The sequence below is a fragment of the Tachysurus fulvidraco genome, chromosome 1, assembly GCF_022655615.1.
Source record: "Tachysurus fulvidraco isolate hzauxx_2018 chromosome 1, HZAU_PFXX_2.0, whole genome shotgun sequence".
Lineage (NCBI taxonomy): Eukaryota > Metazoa > Chordata > Actinopteri > Siluriformes > Bagridae > Tachysurus > Tachysurus fulvidraco.
In genome coordinates, this window is record NC_062518.1 from 41,624,866 (window position 1) to 41,640,492 (window position 15,627).

The window sequence follows — 15,627 nt, forward strand, 5'->3', positions numbered from 1 at the left end:
TGCTCTTCAGCTCATTTATTTCAGTCTGATGTTGTTTTGGAGCCATTAACATATTAATTAGCGGCTAATGGACTTAATTAGGTTACTTTGTAATTAAACAGTAAAGAACTGATGAGGCAAACTCAGGGAATCTTTGATGAAGTGTCGGAGGAAGTCGAATTTCTTAGTTTAGCGCTTCGCTTTTTCTTTTTTTCTCTCTCTCTTCAACCCCCGGATCGCTGTTTCTGAGAACACGTGGAGGCAAAGATGTACATTGCGGTACAGACAAGAAGGAAGGAAGGGGAAAAAAAAAAAAAAGAAATTGTCACATTTATTTCGATATCAAGAAGTCGATTTTACATCAGCGTCTGGCAATATGGGCTCCTACAAAAAAAAAAAAAAAAAAAAAAAAGAATAAAAGAAAAAATCTGGGAAAAAAAACACGTAACAAAACATTAAAAATAAAACAAGATGATTATTAACAGTATTTTATTCTTGCACACACTTTCATTCCATCCTCTTCGATATAAATCTAATAATTCTTATTTCATAATATTCCATACTTCATCTAATAAATTATATAGTGTCAAAATGCTGAGATATGTTTGTGTCGACACACACGAGGAGAAAAAAACGAAACTAAACAAAACAAAACAAAAAATCTTTATCCCTGGCGAATACTGCCAGCAAAATAAATTACATACAAGTCCGATTCACTCCCGATTTGTGCAAGACGTAGCTTTTTTTAAGTTTGAAAACGAGGGAAAGGTTTCTCTCTCTCTCTCTTTCACTCTCTCTCTCAATCTTTCTCTTTTGAACATTTGAAAGAAGAAAAAAAAAACTTTTACAATCGAAATTCCGTAACCGATGAAGGCAAACGCACTGCTCACAAGTGGAAGTCTGAATACGGGCTTCTGTACTTGTTGGTGTTCTAGAAGCTTCTACAACAGACAGAGTGTAAGAAGATTTCACACACAAAAAAAATGTGCAACCCCTTTCCCTAAAATGTCCTCTTTGAAATGTCACTTATGGTTGCCATAATATATATTTTTTTTAATCGCAATTTTATTTGTCAAATCGTTATTTTTTTTTCCACTTGTGGTACAGCAAAATATATTTTCTTTAGCCGTCATTCTTATAAGAGTTACATGTGCAATAGAGAAAATATAAGGCCTGAGTCAGGAGTAGTGGTTCTTTTGTGAATGTTTTCATTCTTAGCCTTTCTTTCTTACGTTCGTTTTTTTTTTTTTTTCCCCGTAAAATTTCCGGGTCGGGAATCTCGAGACGCTGTGATCCGTGTTGAGGTCTGTTCATTTCCGGTCCGGCGTCTCGGCATTAAAAAAAACAACAACAACAACAACAAAAAAATAAACAGGACACTTGGAAGTTCTACAAAAAAACTGCCACTGGCATGTTGATGATCGCTGTGTTGTGGTCGATACAGTACAGTATATCATACGAAATGGTGGCCAGTGCGTGGACGAGTGCGTGGACGAGTGCGTGGACGAGGCCAGCCTCCAGCCTCCTCAAAAGCATTTCTGGTCGTCAAGTCAAGTCAAGCAGCCTGTGTGTGCTTTTCTCACCTCGGCCCAAACAGTTTAAACGACAGATGGCTTGGGAAAAAAAAAGAAAAAGAAAAAAAGAAAAAAAGAAAACTGAACCATCTCATCTGTGGGTCTTTTTGGAGAAAACAATTTACTGCACCTAGTAAAAGAAGGGAACAGGAAGTGGGTAAGCTCAGAGGCTGGTGATGAGCTGCATTTGGCCGTCTTTGGGGGTCTCGGCGTCTGGAGGTAGACACTCGTCCTGGTCAAACACGTGCCCGCTGCAGCTCTCGCTGATATGGTAGTACGAGGCGGGGTGGATGCTGTTGTCCCCTGTGCTTTTGTAGCACGGCTCGTCCGTCTCGCTGTGCCCGGACGACGAAAGCGGGCACTCGTCCTCTCCGTCATGCGGGCACAGAGACGGAGACGAGTCTCTGAGTTCGGGCATGCTCGTATACACTGAGTCCCTGTTATCGAGTGAGGACATGGTTTTGTTTTGCCCCGCCCCATCTACCTCTTTCCGCTCCTCGCCATTCTCCAGATCATGTCGGTGCCTGGCAGGTTGGCGCGAAGCCTGCTTGGCACTGTACAGGAGTGAATGAGTCCGCTGAGGAAGCAGAGGCGCCTCCAGTACCTCGCGGTGGTGTGGCTGGAGGAGGAGTTCCAGCGCCGGGTGGTTGGTGTGGTTGTTGTCGTTGCTGTCCTCCTCGCTCCTGCCTCCGACACCTCCCATCCCGCTCGGCGCACATCGATCCTGGTTAGCCGGCTGCTCAGGGTCGTCCTGGCACCGCGCATGCCCGCGTGGCCGCAGATTATTGTGCACCAGCTCGGAGATGATCATCTTCTCGAAGGCGGCGTCGTCTAGGGAGTAGCTGCTGTTGAAGTTGCCGTTGAGGGGCAGCGTGTCCATGGCGCTGACGTCACGGCTGTTCGTCCGGGAGTGCTGGCCTGAAATAACACACACGAGCATGCTCAGGAACACATACTCACGGCACGGCGCTCAAGCAAAGACAGCAGGGCAAACGGTTAAGATATTAGCAGCAAACAAAGTAAAAATTATAAGCTACTGTTAAGGACATACATAATTGTTTCTCTCATTCCCTTCATCCCCGTACTGCCCCCTGCCTCCCATGTCTGTACAGTAATACTGGAAATATTACTGCCATTTTACGTCCTTAACAGTATGTCAATGGAACAAAAAAGGAATACAATAACGAGCAGCCACTAAACCGTTAAAAATGCACACACACATAATGCACAGAGTCACACGTGTAAGCAAGCGGCCACTGTACATGAATATTAAGTGCAGAACAAGCCAATGGCAAACAGGCAAATGCTCATGAACCGTCTTAAAAAAAAAAGTAAAGAAATTAATAAAAAATGTAAGCCTGGTCAATGATGCACACACACACACACACACACACACACACACAAACACACACACACAGCCATCTGCAGAAAACTGAGAGCCTATAGATGCCAGTCAGTCCTGACCACACACCCACACCCACACCCACACACACACACACACACACACACACACACACACGGGCAGGCAAGCGTGCAGGCGGGCGAGGTGCAAGGACTCACTTTGCCACCACTCACATTATGTGTGTCTGCTCAGGCTAGCTGGCCCGAGAACTGCCGACGTGCCAAAAGAAAAGTGAAACAATGGCGATTTTTTTAAAAAATTGTAGCAATGATAAACAAGTGAGAAACAGCAAAAAAGAAAAGCTACAGTCAAAACTACAGCTCTGAATTCAGTCCATCCTCACAACTAGGGACTAGATTTCTACTCTGTTACATGACATGACATTAGACTTTATTACATTAAGTGCAAAGTGTCTACACGTTAGAAACGAAGCCCAGGAAATAGATTCGAATTTCTTTTTGTTGGGATTTTCTCTCAGGTTGAGACGATCCTTTTTTTTTTAGCTGTTTTTTTTTTAAAAGCAATTCCAGAAAACGAATCACGAATCACTGTGTTTCTGTAATTCCACTGATCTTCCTCATTTAACCAGGAAATAAACTAGTTACATATTTTGAATGTGTATTTTTAAAATAAATAAATAAATAAACAAACAAACAAATAAATAAATAAGCAAGCTAATTTTGGTCCGTAAATTAAGTTTCTCCAATTGTTAACGAGATTAAAAAAAAAGAACTGATGTGCGATGATGAGGATCGATAAAAGGCGTGTGGATGCGTGTGGAGCGGCGAAGAACGGCCTCTTTCATTGCTGTAATTATGACTTCCTTCATTGCTCATCACTTAGTTCGTCTAATTAACGAGCGGCCGTGCCGGATGACTGAATTCAGGATATGGAGTGTAAGGGTACAGCAGCGAGCATTCACACGATCTCTCTCTCTCTCTCTCAAGCCCTCGGCGTGCATCTAATGGAGGCGACCTTCAAGCTTAAAAGCTTGCGTAATCTACTTGAGGTTTGTTTTGACTTCTGGATGTGACCTCGCTAATAGCGCAAATGATTTTTTTTGCCGGTTTCACTCCAACCCGGTTCGGTTCAGGCTTTTCAGACGTTCTTCCCGTCTTCGCTCTTCCCGTCATGTAACGTCCATGTATCGTGTACTTCCTCAGTGTGACACGTGTAAATATCCACACGTGAGCCCGGAGATCGCGACCGAATGATCGACAGGATAGAATTTACCCGCTCTCGTGGACTCCGTGTCGAAATGTCGGCTTCGTCAGAAGCGCTCAAACTTCTTAACACTAAATGTCTTTAGAATTATTTTTAAGAGCAATTCTGGATGTTTATCCAATCTACATGTTCATTTTCTCCTCAAATCTGTCGTGCTGTTTGTCGAAGGCACCAGAACGTCGCCGCTCTAAGATGTACGCCCAGGGCTTACTAGCTTCCTTTTCTAGTCTGGGTGGGTGTTTAAACATCTTATCATAATCAAATCATAATTAACAAGCAGAAGGGGGAAAAATAAATAAATAAATAAATAAATAAATAAATAAATCACAAAATGAAAAACATTTGGAACTTAGGATCGATTAAGAAAGCAAATTTACAAGGAAATATACAGAAGGAAGAGAGGAACAGCAAACACGACAGGAAAGAAGAGGCCAGCAAGAAGGAGACGGTATCGATATGAATCGCTTTGACGAATCGATTCGTCCGAACCTGATTCGGACTTCTGTTTGAAACACGAGAAGCCTGCGATGTTGACTATTTCAAGGTCCACAAACAGGCATGTATTTAATGTATTAATGATCTTACTTAACGAATGCTTTTCATGATAATGAACGATGCAAGCGCTAATCTCTGCCGCGTCGGGAAATAATGAAGCGTGTAAACGAACAGCCGAGCGTATAGCGGGTTGCGGAGTGTCGTCTGATCAGGAGTTAATGATGGTAATGGATAAAAATGCACTTCTCACATTCTATCCATTAATATGCTTTCTATTTTATGTGAATAATAACCTGTTTTTTTTTTTTGTTAACAAAACGAACGTTATAACATAGAAACGGTGACGAGCTCATGTTAGCTTAGGGTTGTGTATACAGTATAATGTATTATAACCTCTTCTACGTGGTCCAGAAAACTGAAAGACTGGTTAGAATTCATTATACTGTAACTTTTATACTATTAAAGTCCCTAACTCTGACTACCAGTTGCCAGGTCCACCAATCTTCAACTGCTGGGGATGTTAAAGGGAACGGATAAATCGGCGTGCTATGAATCACACAAAGACCGGGTTCTTCAGTATTTATTCACACTAGGGGAGGAAAAAAAAAACAGAACATTCGGTTATTCTGTCTGAAATGTTTCTTAGTATAAAAGTAATATTGTGCGTAATCATGCGCTTATATCGAATACTGGCACAGCTGTGAGTAGCTTCTGCACTCGACGCGATGTGATGCTTAATTCATTCATTCATTTTATTTTTACTAAAAAAAAACAAATATTTTGAACTTCAGTGCTACAATGAAAAGGAATTCCGTATGTTCTGACAAATCCGGTTTCTTAGGATTAGGATTTACGATCCGGTGCCAGGATTTGGAAACAGTCTGCCAGTCTGAGTGCATAGATGAGATGCTGAGAGAAAAACGAGTAATGCGTCTGCAATGTTGTCGAGTTCCACTGCGAAGCAACGGCCGCTTACTCGTATTATTGCTGCTAATAAACTGCGAACCTCCGTTTGATAACGGAGCTCTAATTAAAAAGGTGGATTCATTATTTATGTGTGGAAAGAAGCCGGATTCCCACAAACGATCCGTCCGTCCTGGAGAAGAGGAAGAAGGAGAAGAAGAAGGGATGAGAGCGTGTTCGTACGCCGAATTAACTGCTGCTCCATTTCACGTCTGGCACAGGATATGACTCAAGTCCTTCTAATTTAAATAGAAATGGGGGCGAGATTGCAGCAAATAGAAAAAAAAAATGTATTGGTGTTGTAGTGTGACACGCGGCAGTCGAGATAAGAAACGTCTCTCTTGTTGACGTGAAGAAGAAACCGAACCCAGACATCAAACAAGTCGAGCTGAAGGAGAGGGAGAGGGAGCGAGGGAGAAGCAGGGAAGAGGAAGCCAAAAAAAAAAAAAGGATGACTGTGGTGAAGCAATGCTATTGCCAGGAATTCTTGCATTTTGTTTATGCATGTGCAATCTTTCAGCTCCAGCCAGGTATTGTGCAGAGAGTGTGACTATCAGATATGGACAGAAGTCCATAAGGCTATATCAGCATTTTCCTCTATTCAGGCACTGCATCAAAGCCCAAGCTGCACAAATTTCCAACGGATGCTTTCAGGCGCTGTGCCATACCCCTCCTTTTTTCTTCTTCTTCTTCTTCTTCTTCACGTCCCCATCCCCCTCTCCTTGCCCTTCACGCTCTTAATAAAATGGAAGGTAAAGCATGAAGGCCAGGCGACTTATTCCAAGGCCACGGTGTTCTGGTTGTTCGGCGGCGGCACGCCTCAGATTTACAGGCGAAGCGATTGACACATCCGTATAGACCTTCATGGGAGAAAGGCGTTCGTCTGCGCTGAGTAAAGCCTGGAGACGTGGATGTAATGCCAACACGCTGCATCAGCTCCTTCCTTTCTCTTCCACCCACTCTCCGTCTCGACAACAAGCGCTTCCGTTCGATTAAAACCGAGCGGCGGCGACGGAGGCACTTGCCCACATTTCCTCAAAGCAACCCTTTGCTGCTTGCTTTTTTAACGACTCTGCTCTTAAACAACCGGCAAACGTTCACCAAAGCGTGAAATATCTTGTACAATTCTGTAATGCCATTCTCTCAATCCTCTAAGTGTTTAAGCATGATGAGATGGCTCACAGCTTTTCATTCAATTTTGCCTCAATGGCACTTATTTATTTTGCAGCCTTGGGTTGAAAAAGGCCTGAAATAACACGGAAGCCATGTAATAAATTTCACAGATGTCACAAGAAGCTGAAATATATTTCAGAAAAGTCTTCCGGGATTAGTGCCGAACTCTCGCCACCTGCGAGGTTCTTTGACATGGTGACTTTCTCGGAGCGCCGCCGAAATCGCTCACAGCTCGTACTGTGTTAACAGAAGCGCTTATTACCGGATTATTTATGTTATCCGCTTCCTCTTTCTTCTCAGCGGTGTAAAGATCACGTTTGACACCTCGGGTTTCTAACTACGGGATCCGAGAGGACCGTTTTCCTCCAAAACGCTCTCCAGTGTGTTCGTGTCCTTCATGTTGGAACGTTATCAGGATGTAAGCTGTGTAATAAATTGCACTGAGGAGGTTTTCTTATGAGACAGATAGATTGTGGGCATCAGCAAATTTAGGATCTTTTCCAAGAGCAACCGAGGCCAATTCTAGCTCCAGGACTGTCATTAGGACTTTTCACACAGCACTTAACCCCCGATATATCGTCCTTCTAATCCCTGATTTTAACCGCAGATACAGGAAGGTTTCACACGTCTAATTTAGAAGCGGTGTTATAGAGCACAGCTATTTACCCGGGGTTATGAAGATCGGCACTTCTACAGCGTTAACTCTACTTTGTGGTGTTAAACGTGTACAGTGTGAAACGACGTGGTGTCGGAATGTAAGTTGCTTAGCAACAGATACACAACCAGACACATCGGTTCAGCCGAATATCAGCTGAAAAGCAGGACGTAGCGACACTTACTAAAAACGACTCGTTAGACATGACGAGTGAAGACGTGACGCTGAAAACTTCACGGACCGCCAGTAAACTAAACGACAAACTTATTACAAAGCTGTGAAAGATCCCAATACCTGCTCGGGTACAGAACTGCCCAACAGACAACTGCCCAATTTTTTTCTCACAATCATATATGCAAATGAGATGAAGGTTAAGGCGGGGTTTAGGAATATACAGCGTGAAACCGCACACAATATAACCCAGGATTCTGTTCACTCGGAGTTTTATTAGCCCTATACACAGCTTTCCCGTAACTGCACTTTTTTTTTTTTTTTGACTTCTAATGTACAATCAGGTGCAGAACCCAGAGACTGTAATTACAGCATTGCATTTCTAACCACACAATGGAAACTTCTTCCTCTGTGGTCTGAGTAACGACTGATGGGAATTGTGTGGATAAAAACCCGGAGCCAGGTGAAGCCACGCTTGAATGTTGGTGGTCCTCCAAGTAAAGCGAGTCGTCCTTGATGCTGGCGCGAGGTGGATTTGGAAGACACCATCGACAGCTACGTGCTCTAGTTAGAACACAAACAGGCAGATTGGAGCAGAGCCACAGACGCTGGGGGGAGATGAGAGAGACGTTCTCCTGTGAGACACACACACTCTGTACGCAGAGAGGCATCAGGACGAGAGGCCTTCGGTGTCCTGCATCGCCTCGCTGCTGCTGCTCTACATGAATGATTTTATTGTCTTCATTACCTATTTATAGCCACTCTCCATGTTCTAATGCGTGTGTGTGTGTTTTCCGGAGTGTGCATTACAGAGCGAGATGACTGACAGCAGCTGCCATTTAGGAGTCTGAATATTTCATTACAGACAGAGGAATGCGAGAGGAGAAATCACAGGTTATGTGTTTATGTGTTGCAGTTTTCATCCAAGTGATGATTAACCATCTCAATTCATGGCAAGGTACAAACTGTCAAATGTCTCCTCAAACACATGCAGTCCTCTTATTAATAGTGCTGGTGATTCTGTCTGTCTGTCTGTCTGTCTGTCTGTGTATCTGTCTGTCTGTGTATCTGCCTGTCTGTGTATCTGCCTGTCTGTGTATCTGCCTGTCTGTGTATCTGCCTGTCTGTGTAACTGTCTGTCTATCTGTCTGTGTATCTGTCTATCTGTCTGTGTATCTGCCTGTCTGTGTATCTGTCTGTCTATCTGTCTGTGTATCTGTCTATCTGTCTGTGTATCTGCCTGTCTGTGTAACTGTCTGTCTATCTGTCTGTGTATCTGCCTGTCTGTGTAACTGTCTGTCTATCTGTCTGTGTATCTGCCTGTCTGTGTATCTGTCTGTCTGTCTGTCTGTCTGTCTGTCTGTGTATCTGTCTGTCTGTCTGTGTATCTGTCTGTCTGTGTATCTGCCTGTCTGTGTATCTGTCTGTCTGTGTATCTGCCTGTCTGTGTATCTGTCTGTCTGTCTGTCTGTGTATCTGTCTGTCTGTGTATCTGCCTGTCTGTGTATCTGTCTGTCTGTCTGTGTATCTGTCTGTCTGTCTGTCTGTCTGTGTATCTGTCTGTCTGTGTATCTGCCTGTCTGTGTATCTGTCTGTCTGTGTATCTGTCTGTCTGTGTATCTGTCTGTCTGTCTGTCTGTGTATCTGTCTGTCTGTGTATCTGCCTGTCTGTGTATCTGTCTGTCTGTCTGTGTATCTGTCTGCCTGTCTGTGTATATGTCTGTCTGTGTATCTGTCTGTCTGTCTGTCTATCTATCTGTCTGTCTGTGTATCTGTCTATCTGTCTATCTATCTATCTATCTATCTATCTATCTATCTATCTATCTATCTATCTATCTATCTATCTATCTATCTGTCTGTCTGTCTGTCTGTCTGTCTGTCTGTCCACCAATCTACCAATCCATCCATTAACCTGTCTGTCTGTATGTCTGTCCGTCCGTCCGTCCGTCCATCCGTCCGTCCGTCCGTCCATTCATCCATCCATCCATTCATCCATTGCTCCAGCCATCCATTATTCTATCTATCTATCTATCTATCTATCTATCTATCTATCTATCTATCTATCTATCTATCTATCTATCTATCTATCTATCTATCTGAGATGTTTTTTGAAGGTAGAGTGTGTCTGCAGTCTAAACACAGAGAGCCGAGACACGTGTTAATTATCTGTATGCAACAAGTGGGATGTGTAGAAACGCGCCGAATGTAATCGCTATCTGTCAGTATTCATAAACATCCATCCTATCTGTATGACCTCCTCCATCCCTCTTCCACCCGTGTTTTAACTTTTCCCTTCTCGCTCTCTTTTTTCGATCATTTCATCAGGAACTGCTGCCAGATGCGACTGTCAGGCAACGTTTGATTCCGGTGAGACGGCGCCAGTTAAAGCCGTTTGTTCTTGTTTTGTTTTGGTGGAAGTCTGAGTCAGATGCAGAAAGCACAAAGCCGATGTCCATCACACCGGTCCTGCCATGTCCTCGGGAGTGAAGTGAGGTGGCGAGAGTGAAATTCGCACTCCATCTGCGTGAATTAGCACTGCGCGTCAAACAAACTCGGCCTCGACGCGAGCTCGCCGTGTCGTTAGACAAAGCGAGTCGTTGCGATTTAGAAAAGTGGAGCTCAAATAAAAATTAAAACCAAAAAATGGATCAAAATTAAAAAGTGGAAAGTAAAAAGCTGCAGCAGCAAAAACCCACCTAGACACCCCACACACACACACATACACACACACAGACACACACTGACAGATTGTCTGTGAGGAAACAGGAGGGCAGGAGGCACCTGGTGAGTGGAAGACAGGCGGAGAAGGTGTGTTGCACACAATGGTTTCGGCGAGGAGATTATTATAGGGGTTGTTAGTGTCGTGTGCTCGAAGGAGGGGGTTAGTTAGGAGATAGTTGCCAGTCATTCCTGCAGGAGAAAAAAAAAGAGAAAAAAACAACAGAAGGAAGGAAAGAAAATGAGAAAGGTGGGAAGAGGAGAAAAAGAGAAGGATTTATCATCATTAGCAATAAAACGGGGGGCCCACCCACATGCTCGCTTTCTAACAGGATTAATAGCAATCATGAAGCTGCTTCCTCTCAACATCTAATTATACAGTCAATTATATTTTAGTCTACCTGAAATGAAAAAAATAAATAAAATAAACTACACACACACACACACACTCACACAGCAATCTATTTATTCTGCACATCTCTGCTGCTGACGTCCTCGAATCTGATTGGTCAGAAGGTTTTGATTCTTTTTCTATACATTCAGTCACTCCAGGATTTCGAGTGTTGTTTTTTTTGTTGTTGTTGTTTTTTCACAAATCACAAATTTCAGGAGCATTTCGTAACATTCAGTCTGGAAGTTAAATCACAGGATTATAGCAATGCATTCATTAGTTCTAAAGCAACAGCTCATTCTGTGGGAGTTAAAGCCATTAGATAATTAAAAGAAATGATGAAAACAGTGATATGTTCAAGTAGATTTGCTCTAAAGGACCAGTTTGTTTATAGCTGCTATAAGTGATCTCATTACCATGATCATTACGGTTAAGTGTAACTATAAAAACGGACAGAAAGCATGATGTGGTGTTGTTTCTATAGTGGATGATAGAATGCTGTGGTTTGAGAGGAATAAATCTTCACATAACATCGCACCGGCTGTTGTTGATTATTTTCCTGTCAAAACACAACAAAAGTGTTTTCATCCTTACGAACTTAGCAGATTAACCTTGGTAACTGAGATAGCTAGCGAGCTAGCTAGCTTTTTGTCTTACACAGCTTGATTTTTGACCCAAATCGCCATCTATAATAGTACAGAAATAACAATTTATTGAAGTAAATCACCACAATTTAAGATTCTTATTCAACATATCATTTTTTCCCCCCTACTTTAACCCAGAATTATAAATGGTTCCATGTAAATATGTCATTTCTAAGCAAAACTGGTTAAAAAGAAGTAAGCTGTTGTTTTACACTGCATGTATAACTGATAACATAACTTAAATCTTTTATAAAGCAATGCTGATTGCTTTTTCCCTTCACACTTGTGAGAGCATGATCTAAAATTAGCATGCGATCAGAACACAATGATTTTCCATACTCTCTCTTTACCCTGTGTGGTGGATAGAGCTGGGAAAAAAAAAACAGCGTTAAGGAAATCAATGGGTTTTTCTGGCAGAGAGACGGATGGAAGAACGAGTCAGAGAAATGACTGCCGTCAGTATAAAAGGTGGATCTGTGCTTCGGGTCAACAGCCGAACCTTTCTCCGAGTCTGACGGCTCTACCTCGTACTGGACGAGGATCTAAATCAATGTGCTTCAGTGAGATGATAGAGCGGCGAATGAAAGAACAGATGGATGAGTGCTGCCAGCTTGAATTGCACTTGGGTCAGCATGTGCTTTGGGTCAACAGTTGAATCTTTGTATCTTTGTACCGAGTCTGACAGACCCGATAAAAAAAAATATATATAAATATATATAGGGTGAGCAAAATCTATGGGTTTTTTAGGATGGGGTGGTGGAGATGAAAAGAAAGGTTTGCGGGATTAGAGAGACGGATATGGAGCCGTGCCGATTCTGTGATATGATGGAGAGCTGGAGATAGAGAGAGGTCTGGGATAGAAGTAATGATGACTGGATGGAGAGAATACAGCACTGGGACTGGGACCTGTTTACAACCTAAACTATCTACAACTCTTTTTGTTTTCTGTTTGTCTGTCTGTCTATCTATCTATAACAAACCAAACAAACTACACATTCCTCTTTTTGCTTTTTGCTATTTATTATTATTATTATTATTATTATTATTATTATTATTATTATTATTTCTAACATTGCAATTCATATCCTATATTTTGATTATCTTAAATTGCAAAATTGTTCAGTCTTGTTCATTTTTTTCATGAGAGAGAGAGAGAGAGAGAGAGAGAGAGAGAGAGAGAGAGAGAGAGAGAGAGAGAGAGAGAGAGATTCAATGTGATGTGATTCAACATGTCTGGAATAAAATACCTGGATTATAATAGAGATAGGACGATGTGATGAGACCTGAAGTAAATCTGAGCTCCTTTTACCACTTTAAACTTAATTCAATTTTAACACCAGCATGCGCTGAAGTGTTTGTTCCCTTTCATCACAGCAAGTCACCACCATTAGAGTCTTTTATTTATTAAAGAAGACACATTGTACTTTTTCTGTTTTATCAGTATGTAGTTATGTGGAACATCCACATTGTTTATTGTAGCTATAAACAGCCGTTCTGTTTCGTCCCTAGGCGAAGAAAAAAAAGTGTTACTGAGAAACTATAAAATCCAACATTGTCCTGAATTCCTGAAGACTGAAGTAATGAGCAACCTAAAGGAACAGCTTTAACTTGGAATGATGCTCACCAGTGGCATTGGAGTCTGCGTCCAAAAATGTCAACCGGACATCTCCTTCAGAATCGATGGCGTACAGTACGTGAAACCGGTTTACAGTTGTGATGTGAGAATGAGCTGTTACTATAGAAACGCTAACATGTTTCAATGTGGGTTCATGTAAACCTGCGATCTGATGTTAGAGCTGCAGTTATCAATCAACACAAAATCAACCAACACCTTCTGAACAGGGGTGGTGGGTGTTTTGGGGGGTTTGGGGGTTGTCGGATGGTTGTGGGGATGTTATTGTGTTTTACAGATTTCATATAATATCTCAATCTTGAAAAAAAAAAGTGTTCTTTACAGTCTTCTCTAAACACTGATTTGTTAACACAATTCTTTATAACAATTTTCTAGCATTTAATCAAATTCTTCCTTGTATTTTTATAGTAGTGCCCCTTAATGAATTCTTTATACGATTTTTATTGAATTATTTACAGTAGTCTTCACAGAATCTTAAAAGAAATATACGTTACAGTATTTTTTTACTTTGTACCATATTTATAGAATTCTTTTCAGTATTCTTTATAGAATCTTTACAGCCCTTTATATAAGTTTATTTACAATACACTTTATAACTAGTACAAATTTCATTATTGAATCTTTACGGTATTTCATAGAATTTTTTTCGTATTTTATAGTTGTGTAGAATTCTTTCTTATATTTTTATAATCATATAAATGATTGAATTCTTTCTGATATTTTTTAGAATTGTTATAGCATCTTTAAAAATCGGATTCTTTGTAGCATGTTTATGGAATTATTTACAGTATTCATTATAGAATCTTTATATAATTGTGTAGAAGTATATTTACAATAAACTTTATAGTACTCTTTACAGTTTTCTTTACAAGTCTTTACAGAACCTTTACCGTATTTACTAGAATTCCTTATTGCATTCATTTGCAGTTATATTCTTTACAGAATTCGTTACAGAATCTTTACCGTATTTTATAGAATTCTTCCTTGGACTTTTGTAGAGTCGTACTCTTTACAGAATCCTAATAGAAAATCTACATAGTAGATAGTAAAATTAGCCTAAGTGCGAGTGGACAGAAACTGCACTGTTTCTCTTCACACCCTTAAGCTGCAGAAGTTTATTCTTGACACACCATCATGGCAGCGAAAACTTTTTACTTTATATAAAAATAAATAAATAAATTGTTCCAGCCAACTTTTCTTGTTATCTCAGACGGTGTCGTACCTGACGAAGCATTTTAAGGAGTTTGTCTCAGCCGCTGCGCTCCACAGTAAGTGTGGGGGAGGGGAGAAAGTGGCACACGAGGTCGTCTAAAGTTTAACATCACCGTCTCGTCTCATAAATTCCTTTATTTATTTATTTATTTTAAATTCAGAACCGGACCTTGTTTGGAGTTTGTGCTGGGAGATTAAAAGCAGAGATTTTAAACATCTGAGAGAGAAAAAAATACAATCAAACAAACCACAAAAAAAAAAAAAATCCTGTCTTTTGTTGATGTGTTTGAGCCTCTTATGTCTTTTGACATGTTTTTTTTTTATTTATTTTTTTTAACTGTTATGTCTGCAGGTAAAATAAATAAATAAATAAATAAATAAATAGATAAATAAATAAATAAATAGAAAATCGCACATTTGTTGTGAAGCTTAAGGAGTGCTGTTATTCTACATCCATATGAGTAAAAGCTACATCAAACACTTAGCCACGACGATGTGAGGAAATACGTGAGGGGCTTTTTTTTTTTTTATTAAAAGTATTTAATGATAGATGACTTTCCATTTCAGGTTAACAGATAAGTTGCATGTATCTTATTATTGTCATGCTAATAATCTTACACAGAATTTTGAGTTCCTTATGAACAAACACTTGGGGTGTCTCAGAGAGCAGAAATGGGATTGATATCAACATTGGCTTTGAAGATATAAACATTTGTGTTGAAAAAAATAACAAAAAAAAAAAAAACATTTTATAAACATATCACCCCAAGTATGCTAGATAAAAACAAATACCTGAAACACTATGAATTCTTGAAATCCTGAGTGTCTACTTTCATATGAGCTTCATATTAAGCACCACTATGGAGTAAGACATGACGAAGACATTCGATCCTCCACATGGATAATATATTGTTTGCAACATTTGTATAAATTAACTGGTAAAGCTTCATTGTTTATTTTGATACAAGCGTCTCGACAAGCGTTCACGCTAGCAAGTCACGATCGTCAGGCGATTCTGTGTAAAAGTGCGATGTGACGTTTAGTTCTGATTCAATGGCAACGACCGAAATCTGGACTGAGATTTCATTTAATTGAATTCTAACCAAATGAGGTATGATGAATAATTCAAAGGATTGACTCCAGTGAATACCTAGGACCAGTCCGATGGCTAGGATTATCTCGCTTCAAAACCTCTACTTTAATCCGTGCCTTCATAGTTCCAATTCGACCAAATTTGGTGCTCAGAAATGAAAGAAACGTCCCAATATTTCTTCAATCGTCTCCACTTTATATCCTTTTCATCAGAGCTGTTTTCAGTGTGTTATTCCACTTACACCACAGCAACCTGCCAGATATTATTAACTAATTATTAACAAATTAAAAACATGTCATG

General features: G+C 40.6%; 1 protein-coding gene across 12 annotated transcripts in view; it reads right to left on the reverse strand.

Annotated features, from left to right (window-relative positions):
* Nucleotides 1-292: 292 nt before the first annotated feature.
* Nucleotides 293-15,627, reverse strand: part of LOC113658419 (adhesion G protein-coupled receptor L2-like) — a 133,519-nt gene continuing 118,184 nt past the window's right edge. For 4 of the 12 annotated variants that reach the window (XM_027170830.2, XM_047818786.1, XM_047818780.1 and 1 more), the window contains 2 exons: nucleotides 10,418-10,546; nucleotides 293-2,471 (listed from right to left, as the gene is read on the reverse strand). In XM_027170830.2, coding sequence (XP_027026631.1) covers nucleotides 1,717-2,471; nucleotides 10,418-10,546 — 884 coding nt within the window. In that variant the 3' untranslated portion in view covers nucleotides 293-1,716. Of the gene's footprint in view, nucleotides 2,472-3,113; nucleotides 3,165-10,417; nucleotides 10,547-15,627 lie in introns of all 12 variants that reach the window. The other 8 variants (XM_047818798.1, XM_047818792.1, XM_047818796.1 and 5 more) reach the window with 5 other exon arrangements.